General features: G+C 45.9%; 1 protein-coding gene across 33 annotated transcripts in view; it reads left to right on the top strand.

Annotated features, from left to right (window-relative positions):
- CELF4 (CUGBP Elav-like family member 4) overlaps window positions 1–21,924 on the top strand; it is a 754,916-nt gene that overhangs the window by 692,197 nt on the left and 40,795 nt on the right. For 23 of the 33 annotated variants that reach the window (XM_050912549.1, XM_050912560.1, XM_050912546.1 and 20 more), the window contains 3 exons: window positions 3,905–4,048; window positions 15,209–15,356; window positions 20,642–20,791. In XM_050912549.1, the coding sequence (XP_050768506.1) occupies window positions 3,905–4,048; window positions 15,209–15,356; window positions 20,642–20,791 (442 nt within the window). The remainder of the gene's footprint in view (window positions 1–3,904; window positions 4,049–15,208; window positions 15,357–20,641; window positions 20,792–21,924) is intronic. The other 10 variants (XM_050912572.1, XM_050912562.1, XM_050912550.1 and 7 more) reach the window with 1 other exon arrangement.

The raw sequence follows: 21,924 nt of genomic DNA, 5'->3' as shown, positions 1-21,924 counted from the left end.
TCCCTTGGTAAGATGCAGAATTAACACACAGATCTCAAAGTACTTTTCAAACATTATTGACTTACCCACTCTAACTCTCTTGGGGGTTGGTGAAAAACAAGGTCCAGTCCAACAACCGGAGAGAGCAAGAGGGAGATTATGTATTACTAATAAATGACTGAGCAGACAGGATCTATTGCCTTTGTCAGCAGACAACGGCTGATTTACACCATGGTTTAACTGCTTGCGGAAGCAATAAATAGTCCAGATGAAGGGCTCTGCAGTTTTTACCCCATGGAAAATCTGGCCCATTCTGGAGCATTTCTAATGTTATCCAGTGGATTAGTAGTAGTCACTGGAGTAGAAAGTAGTCTTGTTCTGCTGTAGATGAACAGCACTGTTTGGCTCCTCTACGAAAAATCCTGCACTGGATGATCTGATAGAGTTTGCTGCCTGATTTCCTTTGGGCCACGTGAAAGGGCTGCACATGAAGAACCAGATACAGAAAGCATCAATCCCAAGGTCAATCTTCATATTCAAGAGCAATGTAGCATCTCTACTGGCTACATATCTTTAACTGCTTACACGCGCATCTCATTGCAGAGCACTCTTAAAAAACCCTCCTTTTTCTCCTCTTTCTTTGTAGTGTATGCTCTAACTTGCTTCTGTTTGCCAATGGCCTTTCTGCCCTGCGTATATGATAGTGATGTTCAAAGAGGCCTGAAGTCCTGCTGCGACAGGCAACCCAGAAAAACATCTCTTAAGAGGCAGTCCTAGATCCCATTGGGTCAAACAGCTGCTGTGCAGTCGCTATGACTCACATCAGGAGGGAAGAACACTCCAGGGGCAAGAACTTCGTGTCGAGGTTACCCATGTTTTCATGATGCCATCTACAATAATAGCTTGATTTTCAACAGTGTGAGGCATCAGCAATTTCCTGAGGCAATTCTCTGGTCCTAAGACTTCCAGGGCAAATAGAGAGAGAAAGAAAAGGGGAAGGAAGAAGACACCAACTTATTTACACTTCTCTGTCCTGCTAACTAGAGCAGGTCACATCTTCCAAACCCATTTGCAGAGATGAATACTCATTCACCTTATTCAGTTTCAAAATCCTCCATGCTGCATTGTGCCCACCATGCTGCAGCCTGTGCTCTGCAAATCACAACAGCAGCTCTGAACAGCCCAATCTGCTGTGGACCAGTGCCTCCCTTCAATACAGCTGCAAATAGGTTTAAATCATTAGATTCAGGTTACCAAACAGTCTCTTGGATCAGGGTTAATTAAATGAGTGTTGAAATCTAATTAAGGACTGGTCCAGGTGATAATTAGCAGGAAATGTATGCATTAAAATATTCATTTGTCGATGAGCTGCAATTAAGAGTGTGATTTGGGGAAGGATCAATAACTACATCACGTGATCTTAAAAAATGAAACGTCGCCCAGCCTTGAGCAGAAATGCAGGGGAATTTTGGCTAGATTTTTTTTTCTTCCTCCCCTGTTTTCTGTTTTGCTTTTATAATAACTTCTGAAGACTGCTCTCCACCCTTGAAGAGAACATTCATCTCTCCATCCCTTTGTTTTCCTGAAGCACTTCTTTCAACACCTTGCTCTTCACCACATCGTTTGAGTGGGTTATAGATTTATTAGAGAAAGACTAACAGGTCAAAAAGAAGGATTCTTTGCCAATGAAAATCACTTCCTCCCAGAACAGGCTGCTAATCCAGGGGAACATGGCTCATTGTGTGGCCTCAGATTGTTGGGGTTTTTTTAGTAAATTAATTCCTTAAGTCTTTATTCATAACTGAGGATCTGGAGAAGCTACTGAATATGCATAGGTTGGACTTATATATATGTATGTCCATAGTTGTGGTTTACTACGCTATTCCTAATTTGTAGCAGAGCAACTCTGCTTTCACCAAATCTATTTTTTTCTAGTTACAGGTACATAGGGGTGTGTGTAAGCCAGTTAATAACACTCCCCCTGTGCAATCCCAGGCAATCCTACCTCTGCTAGAAAAATGAGGGCCCTACAACAGCCCAGCTCCTCTGGCATGGAGCTGGTCTTCCTCTACTGCCATGGCCAGAGGCTGAGCTGGCAATTTCCCCACTGACTGTATTTCCATCAGCGAATACCACTGTGTCAAAAAGGAAGCGTACCATGGGAGCGCAATGATTTCAGCTGCACTTTGTCAGTCTCCTGACAGCTCACCTGCCCATCTCCCGAGGCTCGGTGGCAGTCCAGCTCCTGAGGCAACTGTCTGCCTGCTGTCGGGGCTGCTGCCAGATTCCCCCTCCCCTGCACCCCTCCTACCCCTGGGAGACCGTGCTGTGGGGAATCAACCAACCCATGAAGTTAGGACGTCCTTGGAGCCAGCCAAAAAAATATCAGTGCCTTCCTTCCTAAGCAGATCTATTTCTTCCCATCTGTCGTGGTTTAACCCCAGCCAGCAACTAAGCACCACGCAGCTGCTTCCCCCTCCCCCCTCCCAGTGGGATGGGGAGGAGGAAAGGAAAAAAAGTGAAACTCGTGGGTTGAGATAAGAACAGTTTAATAACTAAAGTAAAAATAAAAATACACCACTAACTAAGAATAATAATTGTAATGAAAAGGAATACAAAAAAAAAAAAAAGAAAAAAAAAGAAATAATAAAAGACAAGTGATGCACAATGCAATTGGTCACCACCCGCTGACTGATGCCAGAGCTGCGATCCGCCCCTCCTGGCCAACTTCCCCCCTCTGTTTATATACGGGGCATGACTTTCTATGATATGGAATACCCCTTTGGCTAGTGCAGGTCAGCTGCCCCGGCTATGCTTCCTCCCAGCTTCTTGCACATCTGCTTGCTGGCAGAGCATGGGAAACTGAAAAGTCCTTGGCTTAAGATAAGCGCTACTTAGCAACAACTAAAACATCAGCGTGTTATCAACATTATTCTCACACTAAATCCAAAACACAGCACTGTGGCAGCTACTAAGAAGAGAGTTAACTCTGTCCCAGCCGAAACCAGGACACCAGCTCTGCCTCCTATCAGAAATTTAAGAATTGCAGTTACTGATCTTTCATCTCATTTTGGGGAGGAAAGGGATTTCTTTCATTCCCAAAATCTCTACATTTGTCACAGACTTCTGCAGCCAGCTCTGATGATCACCTGTAGTTCTGCACCAGTGTTGACTGCAGACATAACCCAAACATTGTAAAGCTTTCCTGGAAAAGTGTAACATTAAATGTGGGCTCTTTTGTGGTAGCCTCTATTTCCTACTATTCATGGAGAGGAAACTCAGGTCCATCAGGTACTATTTTTGCTCCCCTAGTTCAACACTGCTGAAGAGATGCCACTTCGTGATGAGGCATACACTCTACTCAGCATACTGAATCCTGTCTCCAAGGCTGGACATGGATTTCTCACTGGAGATGGAGGTTACAAGACATGGCAGTGTGAAAGGGTGATCCAGCTCAGGGGCTCTGGCATGCACAGAGCTAATACATTCCATCAAAATAAACCAGTTCACAAATCCTACCACATTCATCCAGCAAAAGCTCCTACATTTTGCTGCACTGAGTCCAGATCTTTGTCCCCTGATGAGGACAACCTGCTGGGCCAGAAGTTTTTCTGTACATTGAAAGAATAAGGCAACGACTTTTGCAGAGAGAACATTAATGACAGCCTGGAAGTTTGAATTTTGGAAGAAACTAGGAACCAGGCTGCTGGCCTCAGTCATTCACGCTCCAGGGTCCTTTACTTCCTTCCTGATGCTCTCAGCCTCTTGCAAAGGTCGAATTCAAAAGGCCTGAGAGGTTGCGTGGAAAAAGTCAGCACCAGATGGATTCCATGCTACCAAATCTGTCTTAGATGTACGGATTGTATGAGCCAATGTGCATCAGGCTAATTTCCTTGTGTGTCTCCTTTTGTTTCCTGTCCTGCAGGGAGCCTCTTCAAGCCTGGTGGTGAAGTTTGCAGATACAGACAAGGAGCGTACGATGAGACGCATGCAGCAAATGGCAGGACAAATGGGCATGTTCAACCCCATGGCCATCCAGTTTGGAGCGTATGGCGCCTATGCACAGGCAGTAAGTATAGACACTGGCTCTATGCATGTTCATGGGAACAAGAATAGTGCCTAGAACCACACAAAAGCACACATGAGCAGAGGAACAACTGAGCAGAGGAGGAACCAGTGATTTCTCTATTAAACTGGTTACGTGATGGGAGCAAACTAAGCCATGTTATCCAGGGGAGACAAGGGCATCTCCCAGGCAAGTCTCAGTGGTGCAATAGCCAATTCTAGCAGTAACCACACTGTGATCATGTGTGCACCCATGCAAGACACTTCCTATGGGGTCTAAGCCATTGCTGTCAAATCCAAACACAACTAGCCTTTGAGGATTTGGATGAAATAGGCCTGAATTCAGCTTATGCTAGTTCTCTGCCCTGTGTCAGCACCATCTGTTGCCAAGGAAGGTTTGTGAGGGCACAAATACCTTTCTGGCCCTCCCCTGCTACCAGGCCACTCAGACTGAGCTCAATGGGGGAGATGGCTCTGCTCCGTTTGGCCAGGTCCCTGCTGCACCATGCATCATTGTGGGTACCTTTGGACTGACCACAGGATAAAATGGCGGCTATTGACAGAAGTGCTTTTAAATTCATGAAAGCATGCTAGATAATACTAAAATGGACAAGTAGACGTATGCACATGTACAGTCTTGGCTCCCCAAATCAGTATGATTTAAGCACACTGGGAAAATGCATTAGCTATTTAAAGCAGTGTTGCACTGTCTAACTTCAGGTATCCTACTTACAAACCAAATATGGACCCTGGGCCCCCGAGAAAATGTGACTGTACAGGGAGCTGGGCTGTTGACGAAGCTCTGAAATGGACGCCTCTGGCATAACTACCTTTTCTTAGGCTATAATTAACAAGGACCTGCAAGACAAGATCAGGTTCAGGTAACCTGGTGTCTCTGCCAGATATTTCAGAGGAAAGCAGAGGTGACCCCTGCAGCAGGCAGACACAATACTGCCAGGTGACTTTAGCTGCCTTCTCTGGAGCAGGTTTGCAGGCAGTGACAGTGCATCTAGGTGCTTCATCCATTTGGTGGTAAAATGTGGCCCTCTTGTACTCTGTGCTAGATTTGTGTACACGAGGGAAGAACCATTAATCCCACTTTCCAGAGTAACATCTTCCTGAGTGAGAGAGACCAAATGCCTTGCCTTAGGTATACAAGGCCAACTCAGGAATCACACTCCAGTGTATCGTACTCCCTCCAGCACACTGATCAAAAGGCTCTGCTTTCTTCCCTGCCTGTTTCTTTCTCATGCATTGGCACCATGGATTTCCCGTCACATCCACATGTTCTTTTTTTACCTTGAGGGCCTTGAAATTTCTGTCCTCCACTGAGTGTCCTGTGCCTCACTGAACACTTGGTACAACCCAGCCTACCCCTTGCATGAGCCGTGTAGTCATGAGGACATGCTGTAGAGCTCCATAGAAGTTCCCCGTCTCCTCCCAGCTGCACCCCCTGGTGCTATTCTGGACTTTTTTTATTCTCTCCCCACTAGACAAATTCTATTTTTCCTTCCATTTCATCCTCTTCATTTTTATTCCGAGTCAAAGACAATCTTTGCCTCTTCCTTTGTCCCCTTCTCTCCTCCTTGTGTGATAGAAAAGCTGTCCCCTCACCAGCCTGGCTGTGTTTGACTGTCCTCCTGGCCAGGGAAGGCTGCAGGAAGAGGAACAGAGACAGTAAATCACAGCTGAGCCCAGGTCAGCGGCCAGCAGCCTGGCAGAGGGATGCAGCATCTGTGCCCCCATGTACCAGAGGAATTAACAGGAGGCAACCCATGGGCAGCTCGGGACAAACATCTGCAGAGGTTGTCAGGCAGGAGATGTGGCTCCAGGATTATGCTACAGGTATTGATCAGGCAGCTGGAGAGCTGGTGAAGACACCACTGTCCTGATGCTCTGGTGCAAAAACTCTTCTCACATCATTTTTAATCTAGAGTAAGTCTTATAATTGCCAGCCTAGGTTTATACTGATATAAAAGAGGATGCAGTCTGCACCTTTACACCACAAAAGTTCCCTCCATCTATTTCTCACCAGATAATACAGGATATTATGAGCGTAGGTGCTTGAGTGAGGATTTATCGCTGAAGGAAGAGTGAAAACAATTCCTAGGTCTGCTCCCGCTCCACTTGAAACCAATGAATATTTTTCCTATTGATTTCTGTGAAAGCAGAATTGGGCCCATCCTCTTTTTTTTTTCTGGTAAATATGCTAATAAGGGGGAAAGAATGAGTTTTAGATCTTGACCCATTAGATATGACAAGCTGGTGACACCAATTACCCTGGGGACTTCAGAGCTGTCTAAATGATGGGATCACATTTCCGTGTGGCGCCTGTACACCCAGAGCGTGCTCAGATGCTGTCTCTCAATCAGCCTCTCTATCTGTGTCTCTCCCTATCTGCTTCATCTCACAGTCTCACACAAAAGGGAAGGAAGGGAGAGTCAAGGCTCTGTGACGTTCCCTTGGTCCCGATTAAGCCACCTTGGACTGCTGGCTCTTAAATATCAAGATGATTGGCACCTCGCAAATGCCAGCAGGAGATGGAGGGATCGATAGGGGCAGGGGGAAAGGGGGAGCAGTTTTATTCAGACCGGACAGAAGTGGAAGAGCTAAGGCAAGTCAAGAGGAGGGAAGGTGAAACAGTGAAAATGCAAGAGCAGGACAGTGGTGACAGCTGATGCCACTGCCACCAGCAGCTCGTGTGACCTTGGGTGAATCGTTTGACCCCCTGGTCTCATTGCCCCATGCACAAATAAAACTGATGATCAGATTTATTTATTTTCCCTTCTCCCTCAGGGACATGGCTCTTTCTTGTGCTGTCTCTCCATGGGTTTTCACATAGGGGTATGATGGTAACACAAGTTTAAGAACTGCCTCAGTGCTTACTAGTAAGGCCAGGACTAGCATGAGACACTAGGCTCTCTGATTTGTACTCGCAACCTGTCCTCCCAGCTATCCCACTGCAGTCCAAGCTTGACTGATGTCTCCATTTACGAGTTCCCAAGCAATCCCATGAGAGCTGGTTAATCAATAGTTTCTAATGGTTCGTCCCCATGGAGGAGGTTGCCAAGTCCCCTAGGCAGCGGTTTCTTGCTGAATCTCCCCCAGAGAGGCATCATGCACCTCACCGGGCCTGGATTAGCTCCTGCAAAGAGGTCTCCATGCATCAAGGTGGCCAGTGCAGCAGAAACCCACACAGTGCAGCTGTTCGAGAGATCAGTGGGCAGCCGTGGATTTGCAAACCCAGCAGCACCACTGAGGAGAGGCAGCGAGGGTCTCAGTCCATCTGTGTTTGACTGATAGTGGTTAGTGTTGCCACCAGGACTGCTTTGGGCCACAGCTCCTCTTTAAGTTACCTCCTTTGCACCTCAGTAAATGGCCATGTCACAGTTCACTCCCTGCTGCTGGTCGCTGCCAAGCCACTCAACCTCAGCTTAAGCAACTTTAACCTTGATAGCAGTGACGGCCTCACACCGGCTAAGCAACTAGTCCTTGGGTTCACAGCCATATGGCCTCAGATCCAGAGGTTAAAAAATCAGGAAGCAAAGGGACTTCTCCTCCATGTGTGGTTTTGCCTCCCCTCCTCATGTGCCACCTGCAAGCAGACCAGACAAAGCCTGGCATTAACTCTGTGTGCTGTTTCAGTGACACAGAAAGTCACATCAGACCCACCTCACCTCTTTTGTATGCAGCTCAAGACAAGTCAGGTTTCATGGCTCCCTAAAGCTCCCAGAGCCCCTATACTAATTTGTTTCAGGTTTTTTTGGATTGGTTTAGGTTTTTTCTTTTCAGCAATATCTTCGCATATTTATTTAACTTTCCCTTTTATGGGGCAATTATTTATTTCAGTTCACACATGTACAGGGCACCAGCCCTTTTTATTGTCAGGTTACTGTGGATCTACATCAGCTGGGTATTGATAGCTGTTTCTGCAGTCTCAGTCAAGGGAGCTTGAGGTATAGATCTGAACTCAGCCTGGAAAGAAGGAGACTGATGCTAGGTGGCACCACCTTTGATTTGCTGCCAGTCGAGAACGAACCTGCAGGCACACACTCCAGCTCAGCGCAGCACAGCACACCTTCTTAGACCCCGGTGAATGATGGGGTGGCCAAGCCCAAAATCATGAGCAGTAAAAATCAAACCAGACTATGAATGACAGTAGTATAGTCCTGGCCCAAATAAGCGACAGTGGCAAAAGTTCCTGCAGGTCTTCTTTCTGCGAAGAAAGTGGCAAGTAGTCAGCGGCTGTCTCATGCCACTGCTGCCCCACCATGCAGAAAAGGAAATGTGCACAGATTGAAAAGGGTTGGGAAGATGGGAAAATGCAGAAGAGTAAAGCAAGAACAAAGGAAAGAGCCTTGGAAAGTGACAGATACTGTATAAATTATTTAATTTTTAAATTATTTAAAATAAGATCAAAGTCATAAATCAAGTTTGCATAAAAAATGGGGTGGGAGTGTTAGCCACGGTCTCCTGGCCAAATTCCAGCCATGGGACTGATTGCATACTGCAGCAGGGGACAGGCATAGAGTTAGTGAGTAAAAACAGATGGAGGCAGAGGCAACATAGGCAATGGTAACATTTGCTCTCTGGCCTGGAGCAAGTCCTTTCCTGTCAGTAAATCCCAGCTTCCCTCACTCTGAAAAAGTACAAATGGCTGCAGCTCCTGAACTACAGACAGTAGGTGCAACAAATCTGGGAACATCCAGCACAGCAAAGCTCTCAGTCATCACCATAAGTGGTCACCTTGGGAACTTAGGGCACCAGTGACTACCATGCTGACCATAAAAGCCTAGGTGCCCCCCTCTGCCTCCCTGTCCCAGCTCCTGCGGAGATGAAAGGGTATTTCTGTCAAATGATCTGAGGTAGTGTTGAAGGGAAGAATTGCTTCTTCCAATATTTATTCAATTCATACTGTGAAACTCTTTTGGAAAGATACTTAAAAAAATTCAGCTAGCCCTATGAAATCAGGGAAAATTACTGAATATAGACTGTCTTCTACATATAATAGTTATTATATTTAAAAGACCAAAATGGGACAGTGTATTTGGTAAATACTACCTGTTATGCAAATCCCTTGTTCTGATCTGTTCCAGAAGAGGAAGCTATTTTGAAGCCACAATACTTTGTAGCAGGACTAATACCATACTTCTGATTGTCAGCTCCCTGGTAATTCAGAAATAATGAATACTCACATTTGGGGTCTATATACTTTTTTTTTTTTTTTTTTTTTTTAGGTTTGGGGGTTTTTCCACAGTTCTCAGGAAGTTAGAAATCCAAATTACTGTGTATCAGGCTTTGGAAAGACACTAAGACCCATGAATCCAGGTGTTGCACATTTGTTTAGGTTTTTTTAAATCTTAATTAAATTTAAATTTTATTTTCAAAGCAGAAATTTCTGTTTCCAAGAAGATATTAAAAAATGTCTGAAGGACCATTCTGATTTTTTTACAGAATATCTTCTGTTTGAAGGCTTGGGCGATATTTTTGGTTTTATTTCCCAATGGCCAGTTAGGTAAAACAGACGTGAATTTGTCAATTCTGTGATTTTACCAAACATGAGTCTTCTTACTGTTTGACTGATTACTTTACTTACCTTTTTCTATCACAGGGATACCACGAGGATTAATTAGCTAAGTGTTTGTATAGATCCTTAGAGGTGGGAAGCGTGGGACGCTGTTATTACTTATATTATTATTACTGAATGAAGAATATGAAAAGTCAAACAAAACATCATGTGGTTCAGAGACAAGGATAGAAAATAACACTGGAAAAAATGAGAAAGTCATCAGATCGTTCAGAGTAAGCCTTCTCCAAGGGCAATGATCATGCTATTTCAGAAAGAGCACATCAGAAATAATCCTTCTCTCTCCTCTTCCCCTTCTTCAGTTTCACTTGTATTTCCTTTGGGGGCTGGGGAAGGCGGACTGTAGCATCCTTGTCCTATTTCTAGCAGGAGTTTTTGGCCTTGAGAAAGTTGCTTCATCTCTCCATGCATCTGTTCCTCCTGTAAGAAAAGGACAGTATTTCCTTTCCTTGAGTGCGGTTGCACGACCCTGCCGTGTAACAGCCACCTGATGCCAGAGGCGGCCGTCCCATTCCCAACCCCACCTCTGGCCACATGTCCTCACCCCACACCACTAGACTGACGGCGACCACACAGGGACCCACTTCTGGGAGGAAAACTGCAGTAAGCGCTGCATTTGTGCTGTATGGTTAACGCTCTGCTGGTGTTGTTCCTGAGCTGGTGCTCGGCAGTGTCAGGCGTGCATCTGTCCTGACGCAAAGGTAGTGGCAAGACATGGAGAGGGAGCTGTGCATAAGCAAGCTCTTGCTTTGGCATAGCTGTGCTGCAAAACTTCACCCTTTGCTGTTTTTTATCTTAATCTCCCATGCTAGGACAGGATGGATAAGCCTGTGGAGGTGCTTGTCCATCCACTGATGACAGAGTTGGCTGAAGTTTAGCCACCTCAACTTGAGGTAGCAAAAACATGTGTGAGATAAATCCTGCCATCTCTCTCTGTTGACCAGCCATCACTACCACCCCTTCCCATGCTTTGGATGGCCTTACCCGTGCCTCTCTAGTTGCCCCATCAGTTCTCAAGCATTGGGATGGGCACTGCAGGCTCTTAGCTCTTGAGGTGCCGTCCATGGGCATGAACCAGTTTGGTAGCATCTCCTGGTCTCCTCAGAAGATAAATATTTGAGCAATAGTCCAGGTTGGAGGAAAAAGGGAATGAATCTTTAATATTGGAGGGGAAAAAGCTCTAAACGCTGAGGCAAAATCATGCCAAGGAAGTAAGAGAAGCGAAGGAAATACGTCCTTTCAGCTGAGGAAGGGAAAATCTCCTCTCCATCCCCTTGGATCAGTTTGAGATAATAAGGCTGCTGTCTTTCTGATTAGTGCTCTGCAGCCCCAGCCCAGGCAGGGAAAATCTGCATTTCAAATGGCATATTTTAAAGTACACAATACCCAGGGGCCCTGCTGCTATTGATTTGTCTCTGGTGGGGTCACTGCCTCACTTTCTACATCTTTATTAACTGGGACCATACACTGGGCCTCTTTCAAAGTGCAATGAGAGGGGAATGGACATTTGTCTTCAGGAGGAGTTGGGGAAGGAGTGGGGTGCCTTTTATTGGGAATGCCCCAGAGGTTTTATACAGGAGACTGGTGACCATTACAGGACTTGCCCTCCTCTTCTAAATTTCCCTGGAGCCACCCTGGGGGGAAGGAGGTAGGACTATGCTGTCAGCTTCTTTCAAGGTGACTGAGTTCCCATCCTCCCACCCCCACGATGCCACTGGACTCGGCCAGGCTGTGACCATCAGCTGCTGGGCTGGGAAGGACCCTTAACCTTTACCCTTGAGCACCTCCAACCAGAGAAGGAAGGGCATGAACGGGAAATGTGACTGCAGAAGAGTGGCAGGAGTGTTATCAAGGGTTGAGGTGTCCAGACATGGTTGGGACATGGCTGGGGTCCCCTCTCTAGCCAAGGAAACAAAGCCAGTTAGCTGGAGTATGTGGCTGTGTTCAGGTATGGGATGCTATACTCCTTCCAGCTCTGGAGGAGACCCCAGGTTACCCCACGGGCTGGCTCTGAAGGGTGCAGCGAGCTGTACATCCTCTGGGTCATGAGGTACAGGGCTACAGCTCATTTCAGTATGCCAGGGGGTTTTCCAGGTCTCCAGGGCATCTTGGGTATCCCCAGAGCACTAAGCGTAACAGAAATGGGGTGGCTGCTCTTTGCAGCTGTACAGTTGCCTGCTGTAGCAGAAACAACTGAATCTAGTTTCCCAAATCACAGGTTAGGGCCTTATTTTTACCGCATTAGGTTTTTAACCCTAAGCTAAATTTAACTTTTTTCTCCTCAAGATCCTAATTCAGTCTCTGTGGGAGTACGGCCAGTTTTAAGTGATTGTTTCACTGAAACCCACCGGGCTTTAGGCTGCAGACCTTGCACCTTCAGCACTAATAAGCAGATTAAGATCACCTAGTTCTTCTCATACAGAGAGAGAAAATACCTTCTTCTTTCTGAAGGTCTGTGACAGAAACGCATGAATGACATTACACTGCAAAAAGGAGCATACATGTAGCCAAGGTATATTCTACAAACATGCATCTTCCACTGCAAATGTATAAGCCCTCTGAATACACAAGAAGTCGCACAGTCAGGTCACCTGGTTTGCAAACCAGGAGGAGCACCTGCCATTGTGGAGTTAACTCTGAACAGCTTAGGGACATCCATAAGCAGGAGAAGAAAGTGCATAAGCCATAAATAAAGTCACAAGTGATTGCCTAGCTCTGCTGAGTGCAAAATGGAAATTGTCTTGGGAGCAGCACAATCATTTGTACTACCATTGGCAATGTGGTATCTTTTAGATAGAGTCCTGTTTCTCTTGCAGCACAGGTGAAACAAAAACGAAAAAAGAATTAACACTTTTCTTTTAAATGGTTGGGAACCAAGGTCCAAAAATATCCGCTGAGGGTGAGGTAAGGGGTGGGAATGATTTCATCTGGCTGTGTTGGTACGTGCAGCTGAACTGATCACCTGGGGCTCCACATGCAGAAAATAGGGAGAAACAAAGCTGCAATTCATCTGCCCAGAGGTATTCGGGTACAGAAGAGAGAGATGAATCTTGGCCTAGACTCCTCTGCCTGTTACCACGTCAACCATAATAGGTGACCAGCTCAGAGGAAACCTGCTGTATTTACTTTACTGAATCTGACAAAGGGAAATGCCAAAAACATAGTCCCCTGCCTGCCCTAGAAGGTCTCTGGTACAAATACCAGGCTGTTATCTGCCAGCTAGACTGACCACGACACACACATGACCAGTCACATGTCACTCCATGTTTTGAGGTGTGTTTGTTCATGCAGCTCTGGTCAGCTTTGGAGGAACACAGAGAAAAGTCAGCAAAGGCCAGACTGGGACTGTCCCCAGCCCTTGCAACTGCATCCATCTCAGAGAGATGCTTCTTTGATCAGCAGCGCTAAACAGATCCTATAGGCACAGATCTTGGCCATCATTTCTGCAACCGGCCAGTTATATCCTCAGCTGTCCCCAGGTGAAAATATCCAGCACAGAAAATGAGATGTGAGTCAGCACACCTAGCACTGGAGTCAATCCAGTGTTAAAGATGGATGGAGTCCCCCTTCCACATTCACTTCATTGGCATACTTACTGAAATCACCTGCTCAGTGCCTTCTCTGGAGAATAAACTCAAATGATGCCTAGAAACAAATGTACTCCTTAAAGGGGAATCAGCATTGTGCTATAATAGAAAAGACTGTCTAATCACTCCATCAGTAATTACAAAGAACAGGATATCACTAATTAAAATGTGAAAGTGTCTTATGCAGGGTATAATAAAAAAGGGTAATTAACAATCAAAGGGAAAGCCACCACCTTGCCACCAATCTGCATTAGGCTTCAAAAAATAATAGTACTCAACCCTAGTACAGCACTTTTCATCTGTAGATCTGAAAGCACTCCTACGTGGGGAGGCAGGTATCCTGTGTCCCATTTTATTGCTGGAGAAACCAAGGCAAGTTTATACAACTTGTGCACAGTTATACAGCAGGTCAGTGGCAGAGCATCCTTTACTTTGGTCTCTTTACCGATGGTGACAAGGAAAGTTTCAGCATTTGAATGAGCGCAGTGATTTCAAGGATTTTGTTTAGTGTGTATGTGTATGAACAGCTAATTTACCCAATATTTCAATATTAAAGCGAACAGTAGGGAACAGTCTGTTCCTTGCCATGACTTTCGAGGTCTGTTTAATGCTGAGAAGCGTGTCCTGTGTGCTTAAACAACAGCATCAGAGGGTGATTTCCTGATGCGAGAGAGAGTGAAATCACAGAGAGCAGCAAAACAGAGGTACTCCAATTCTGGAGACAGCAAAGACATGAGTCACTTCTCAAATCACTACAGAAAAACAGTTTCCTTCTCCACTATTATCATCGAGTCACACATTACCAGAGGCTGGGGAATGAACAGAATGAGGTTTCACTCTCTGCTCATCCACTTTCCCCGACACTTTCTCTAAGCATCCACCACTGGTCACTAGTGGGTGTTAGATATGGACTCAGACTTACCTTGTCTGGCTCTTTGTACAGCTCCAGGGAAGGAGACAAGAGGCAACTTCATCCAAACTGTCTTCTCCTTCACACCAGGAGTATTTTACAAGCCCACTGCAGCCATACTGTACACATGAACTGCACCAACCGTGTGCTAGGTTCAGAGTGTAAAACAATGACAGCAAAGTCTGGTTTTAATGTAAGAAGCATTTCCAGCATGCATAACCATTCACCACCCTTCTGCTCCAAAATTTTTACTCCCAAATGCCTGAAAATATAGCCTGGGTTCCTTATTTCTGCCTTTTGTTGGTGCCCTGAAAGAGGCAGCATTTTGATCACTTTCCGGAAAAAAATAATTAAGGAAGTCATACCAGATCAAAACCACAGGGAAGGGATTTTCCCACTACACAGTATTAATCTTACTAAAGTAGGAGAGCTCCCTTCTCTTGTACAGCTCTTCTGGGAGTCTCTGTTTGGTTGTGCTGGAAATAAGTGCTATAATCTGGTTAGAAAGTTTGGTCATGGTTTTGCTCAGTGCCCACTGGAGGCCTCCCAGCAGCATAAGAAAAAATTATTTTTGTCACTGACAGATGGAAACAAATCAGGTTATCCACAGAGAACTAGCTAAGCTTGCTGCTCTGGTGAAGGGATCCCCTTTCTCCACCACTCCACATACACTGGTCTCCCATCAGCAGCCATCAGTGCTTTCCCAGAGCTTTGATACAAGCAACGTAAGCCATGAAATCTCTCTGCTCAGGATCATACAAAGTCTTTTCTCTGCCTTTCTCATCAGGGAAGTACCAGGGACTCAGAGGGTTGAGTCCAACTCACGGGAGACCTCCACACTGGGGAACACATTGTGGGGGTGGGGACCATAAAGACCCCAAGATGCAAAGACACACTTTGCCTCCAGCCCCGATAGCGAGAAGGAAGGCCAAGGCTAGGGGGTACCACAGGCACAGTGAGCTGATGTCTCAAAGCAGAGGGATGCCTCACACCCTCACTGGGTCCCCATCCTGGTGCCGGTGCCACAGGCTGCCCTGCCAGCGACCGCGTGATATTTTTTCCCTGCTCTCTTTGTTCCAGCTGATGCAGCAGCAAGCCGCAATCATGGCGTCGGTGGCGCAGGGCGGCTACCTGAACCCCATGGCAGCCTTTGCCGCAGCCCAGATGCAGCAGATGGCAGCTCTGAACATGAACGGCCTGGCGGCCACCCCCATGACACCAACCTCAGGTAAGGGGCCAGGGGGGTTGGAGAGGGCAAAGGGCAGGAAAATCTGGCCACATCACAGAGGAGACCTGGCAGGAGATGTTAGCTGACAGGTTCTCCCCCAGTGGGTGTTTACTGAAATGTTGGTCTTGTTGGTGGAGGCCACCAGAAGTGAGGAGTGGAGCCAACCAGATCCTTTTGTGGTCTAGGAGAGGGGAGAGGGGCAGAGAAAGGCTGTTACCCCCTCTTCCAGGGCTGGGGCCAGCTGCAGGTCAGCTTCTGTATTGTGAAACAGTTGTAAGGGCAAAGTCAAAGGGCTCACCAGCAGTGGGCTATTGGGCTAGCTGTGCCCCATGCTGAGTGGCACTCACTGGTGGGTCAGGAGAGCAAGGGGGTTGAGACCCACCAGAGCCGGGATGCAATGGGTTTGTTGGGAAAGAGGAAGGATGCTGGCAGGGAAGGCATTGGAAAGGGCTCTCAGCCATGACCCTTCCCTCTGAGCTTTATCCCTTACACAACTTTCCTTTAGCTCTGAGCACCCTCCAAATGGCACAAAACATCCCCAGTGACCTACACTGGTTTACTAGTAGTGCATATAGATGTCCAAGGGGTCAGTGCTGGTGCTGTCGCAGCCGGACTGGTCCAAAGACAAACCAAATAAGGTTTGTAGTGAGATGCAATATCACTAACAAGATGAGCTATGTCTTTGGGACACGTAAGCCTTTCCCCTACTGTGAAATAGGACAGGAGGTACTCAGGGAAGACCTCTGGTGCTAGCTGGAATGCAAGTGTTTGGTGAGACGGTTTCTGGCTGCTGGGGCAGAGACAGGTAGTTAGTGAAGGGCTGCCAGGATCTGGCTAGGCTGTGAGGTGTCACAAGAAGCCCATGCTAGGAGCTGCAGTATATGATTCAGTGGGCAGAGAATTAAGCTGAGATGGAAACAGGACTGGCTTTCCTGGGCCTTGAAGCACAAGGAAATCATTTGGGCAGGAACAGGTCAAGGAACCGTCAGGGCTGGTAGTCATGGAGAGGCATGTGGCATAACAGCGGGGAAGTAGGGCAGCAGGGAAAGTTGGGCCAAACCATGAGAGGAAAGAAGTCAGAATTTGGAGAGCTTTGCAATATACCACTGAGTCTGGTAGGGGAGCAGAGGACTCAAAGGTACATCTTCAGAGGACCATTTCTAAGGGACAGGTTGGGATAAAAGGGTCCCTGGGGTGATGCAGATTGTTCCTATGAGAGACACTGGGGATGGGACTGTGTTCAGAAAGACATGGCATACCAGTGCCCTTCTGTGAACCTTGAAGCATCAAGCTGGCTTGGAGGGGACCAGCTTGACAAAGGTTTGGGGTGAGATGTGGTGCAGGCAGTGCTGGGCAGAGCAGGATCTGGGACTCCAGAGCAGAGCAGCAAGAGAGGAAAGGGGCAGCTTCATTGCTGAACATGAAGAGGTCTGCAGCAGCCCTGGAGCAGGAAAGGGCCATCTGACATAGCAGCCAGGAAAGATGCCTCATGGCTGAGAAACACTGGATGGCAGGGAGATATGGCACCGCAGCAGTGCAGGCTTGGGGGCCGTTTCTAATGAACTGAGTTCTGCTAACCTGTCTGCCAAAGAAAACCTCCCCGTTCACACACAGCTTAGCCTCTCTTTGCAATCTGTAGCTGGGAACAATGTCAGCAGCTACTGGATCAAATACCTATCTTTTCCTTTGCTTCTATTAGAATATCAGGGGGAAAAAAAGGGAGAGACAGACAGATCTCATTCCACGGGAACTTATGGAGACCCAAGGAAAAGCGCTTGACTCAAAAATCTTATGCCACACATTTCAAAATATATGTTTACACAACGATAAATGTATAAACAAGTCGATGGAGCTACTGCAAATCCAAATAGAAAAGTGGCTTAATTATATGTGCACCCTTTAAACTCGCTGCTGGAAAGATTATCATATTTGCATTAGCTAGATTTGTTTTGTGTTGGTAGGAGCAGAGAGAACATCAAACAAAAATTGCCTGGAATTCAAATGCTCTCAGGGCCTGGAAAGCTGAATCCAGGCTGTGGTTTGTGATGGCCCCACCACAAAAAAGCACAAGCTCTTTTGCATATAAATAAGTCTTGAGAATGAGCGAGTTCTGTGACATAGGTGTGTAAATAGCAGTACAACAGCCAAATTCTGTGCCTACCATGATATCCAGCACATGAAAAATATCCCAGCCCATCTTCGGTGTAAGCTCTGCTCCTCTTCTGGTGTGCCCGGTGCCTTTTGGGGACTGTTAAACTCTTACTGTCAGAATACAGGAGAGGAAAGTTCATGTTTTTTACATGCTTTCCAGAGCACCCATGACTGGTCATTACCAAAAATAAGATGCTGGCTTAGATGACCCCTTGACCTCTTTCATGGTGGCCAATTTTGCACTCTCCTCATGACGTATTTTCAATCATGGAGCCTATGCACTTTGGCATTACTGCAGATTTACCTTGAACGGCTGGCTTTCTTCATGAAAAACCTCTGTAATGGGTTGTGGAAATGTCCATTGACAATTATTCCTTGGGTGAAATGTTTAGACTTTCAAATGACTCCTTGTATTACTCACAAACACTCACAAAGCTTGTGATAAGATGCATAGAAAATGTTTCACATAACATCTGAGCAAGCAAGCCTACAACACTAGCAGCGATTTCTGAGTAGCCAGGAGATATCTGAAGCCTAACGTGAATTCTCCTGCTGGCTTTTGTTAGCATTCAGAAAGCCAAATGGAAAATGATCATTCTGCTTCATAGCAGGATTTCCAGTCATTGAAGTATATCTTTGTTCTGACTTGGAATGAAAATGAAACATTTCAAAGTTCTCTGAAAAACAGGTATTAGAAAAAGTGTTTGGAACATGGGGAAAAAAAGAAGTGTTTTGATCTTTCCTAAGCAAAAGAAAAATTGTGCTAGAAAAAGGACATTAGTAACCCAGAAGTCCTAGAGGCTTTGGAGGTATTGGCTGAGAACAGTGCTTCTATGCTGGTATGTATCTTCAGGCCTCCTAATCCAGCCGGTTTTCTGTGCACCCCGCCTCTAGGAGAGTGGGTTCCTTGGGACATGGCCATGAGCTCATTCAGGCTCACAAGTTCCCATGGGACCTAGGAACTTAAAGAGTTTTGGATCCAGGCAAATCTAACAGACTAGAGACAGGGTCCATCTCACCTGGCTTTAACCATACAAAAGTTAGACATCTAATTTAAACTAGTCACCTGGCTGGCCTGCAGTCAATGGAGTGCAGTAGGCAGTCCCAGTGGGTAATTCAGACCATAAAAATTTTATGCTGTTTCCTGGCATTTTGACAGTTCCCCATCAAGAGTCAGGTTTATCTCACACAACAGTCCGTAATTGCGAGGCAATTAAATTGACATCTCTGAAAGTTTGGTTCAAGTTTTACATTTCTCCCATCGTTGGTATAATCTGGGTGAAAATTGGGTCTGCAGTGGGTCTGCCACTCTGTTAACTGCACAGAGGGGCTAGAAATGAAATGTCATTTAGGCTTCCTTCCTTCCTTCTCTTCTTCATCCCTCTCTCCATGTTGTAAATCTGCACCTGGTGTAGCTGCAGCAAGAGATCTCAAACCAGGGATGAAATCTACAACTCGCATGCACCACCACCATTCGCTCTCTGCAGTGGCATTATGCCAGTTTCACTCCAACTACAGATCTGACCTCTCCAGAGGGGTTCTTTATAAGAAGAAAATTAAAGAATTGCAATGAATATGCCTAAACTTCCTTAGACATGCACAAAATAGCAAGCACAAATCCCTTGCTGCAATTGTAGAAAAAATTACTTACATTGTCTATGCAAATAAAGGAGAGATCGAGAAAAGCAACTGAAATTTTAACTAGCCTTTGTGATTTGCAAGCTGATGGCATATGCTAAGAGCATTGCCTTTGGACTTCAGTTGCCACTGCTGGCTCCCTGCACCTCCACAGAGGACATTTTTAAAGGCCAACACCATTTAAATAAGCAAAGGGGAAGCAGCAGCTTCTCTGCTCAGGGTATAAGAAAAGAGCTGAAATATTGCCTGCTTTTTGGGCTACTCAAATCAGAACATATTAAAACATCTTATGCATCTGTATTGGCTCTCTTAAAGCACCAACACAGATTTAAGCAGTCGTTGAAGTGTGTTATTGGACTAACGCATCATGGAATGCTGCTATGGTGACGAAAATTTCTGCAATTGGTTTAAAAAAGAAGTTACTGCAAAAATGGTGCTTTCAATCAGTAGTGTACCCTGACACAGAAAGATATTGCTGAAGATAAGATAGTTTAACTTCCCACTCACAGCTAGCAAGAGAAAAATACAATTTTACACTTATTGAAAACTCATTTTTGGTCCCCAAAAACATCCTGAATATGTTGCAAGAAGCACAGACTGCCCAGTCATTTTAAACATACATAGGAGCAGACAATAAGGTAGCAGAGGGATTTAATTCTCCCCTCAGAAATTTAAGAATTCTCTACCAGTGGGTGACAGGATCTCACCCAAAACATAAAGATTAAATTGTTCTTCCGAAGTAGCAACATTACAGTCTCCCCCAGGATGCATCTGGGAAGAAGGGGAGGAGTACAGTTCTAGCCCAAATTTTGCCCCTGTTGAGTGGGAGATCTCTGCTAAAACTCTACAAAGTCAAGTTTGGGCCGAACAGGGACACTAAAAAAAAAGTATCATTGGCTGCCTTCAGGCTACAAATCAATTTGCCAAAACTTTTAAGGATCCCTGGTGCTGAGAAAGTTCAGAATGAGTTTGTACATGGAATGTGTATTCATGAGAGAGTGCAGACAGAGTAGTCCTGGAAATTAGTACTCCCACAAACCTGGTATCTCCAAATAGAAACTGAGAGGAACTGCTATAGAAAGGTGGGACTGAGAATTTTCTTCTGGTGCTAAATGATATCTAAGAAAGGCATATCTGCTTATTTAGCAATTTAAACAGGTAATACTCCAGGGAGAAAGTTGAGGAGCAAGGGTGATATTTCTGTAGTTTTCTATTGCTTGGTGTTAGCCGTGGATCTAGTCTAGAGACTATGATCACCAAGCAAAAGCTTCATTCTATTGCAGAAAGTTTTGCAAGCCTTTCTTAAGTGCTTTCCAAACAAAGGAGCAATGGCAAGCAGTCCCTTTCTTTGCACAACAGCTTTGGAGGTTTTTCATTTCTTGGATTATCAGAAGGTTTCTGTGTGGTGGTCACAGCTGTTGTGTCAGCAGTTTTCTCTGTGTAGTTATTGCTTCCAGTACTCACCAGCTCTGATTTTGTGTCCTCCCCACTTGCAGGTGGAAGCACGCCTCCTGGCATAACTGCACCAGCTGTGCCTAGCATCCCATCTCCAATTGGGGTGAATGGTTTCACTGGCCTCCCTCCGCAGGCTAATGGGCAGCCTGCTGCAGAAGCTGTGTTTGCTAATGGCATCCACCCTTACCCAGGTAAGCCAGACCAATGCTGTGCCCACAACCTGCTCCTTCAGTCTTAGGGAGATTGTCCACATCCACAGGCTTTGTCTAGCATGAGCTACCTCAGAAGGATTCTACCCCACACCATCAAGGCTCACTCTAGCACTGGTATAGTTAGCTCTTACTCTAAACACTTACATCTGCATGATAGACATTAACGGCATGTTGGAGGTGGAAAATTTTTATGCTGAAGAATTGAGTGCTCATCTGCTGGATCACTTGCCTGGTGAATACAATCAGGACACCCACCATGTTTTGCTTTAGCTAAAATTTGATCTGAGGTCTGACCAGTTCATACTGGCAGATCTCCTAGCGGTACTCCCAAGGGTCTTGCTCCTGGCTAGCCTTGAGAGAGCTGTGCTAAGCCTGTTTGCATCTCCTAGCACCCACCATTGGTATCTCCTGCTGGGATTCCCTTGCAGCCGGGTGGCTCTGGAAGGACGAGTCCGGAGGGTCCACATGGCTGCTGACCCAAACTGCTCCATGCCTCAGACCATGTGCACAGGCAGCAGGTGTTAGTCTCCGAAATGCTCAGTGCATCCAAATTCTGTTGCCTTACCAGGCCTGGAGACTGAAGCTCCTTTAATACTGCCACAGAATGGGCTCAGCTTCACCCTTTTGTGGCACACCACCAGAGAACTGCTGCTGGGATTCAGACTGTGACTAGCTCAAAAGATACCAGCACTGAAGGAGTGATTTTGCAAGCCCTGGCAGTCAGGGATGAATGAGGGAGGTTAAAGGATACACACCTGCCTCTATACCTGTACTTACAAATATATGGACACTCTGAGGCTGTAATCACCAAGAACTCAGGAGTTTACAAGTCCTTAATGTGCACCTATATTTTTTCAGCATCCTCAAGATTTGAGATAGTCCTCTCCTCCAAGCTGTACTTCTGCTAGGAAGACATTCCTTACCATTGCTGTATGCATACTAATAATAACAATCGTAACAATAAAAATTTAAGTAAATGTTGCTAATTGATCCTAGCCACCAGCTGGCAAAGAAGTATTTTACCCTGGGGCACTCATAGATTGATCTAGTCTGTTAGGAAATCAAACACGGAGTCAGATGCTCCAGCCAAAAAGCCCACAAAACCCCTAAGA

Source organism: Gymnogyps californianus, chromosome Z (assembly GCF_018139145.2).
Source record: "Gymnogyps californianus isolate 813 chromosome Z, ASM1813914v2, whole genome shotgun sequence".
NCBI classification, from domain to species: domain Eukaryota; kingdom Metazoa; phylum Chordata; class Aves; order Accipitriformes; family Cathartidae; genus Gymnogyps; species Gymnogyps californianus.
Note: the sequence above shows the minus strand (reverse complement) of the source record. Positions and strands in the feature narration are given on the sequence as shown.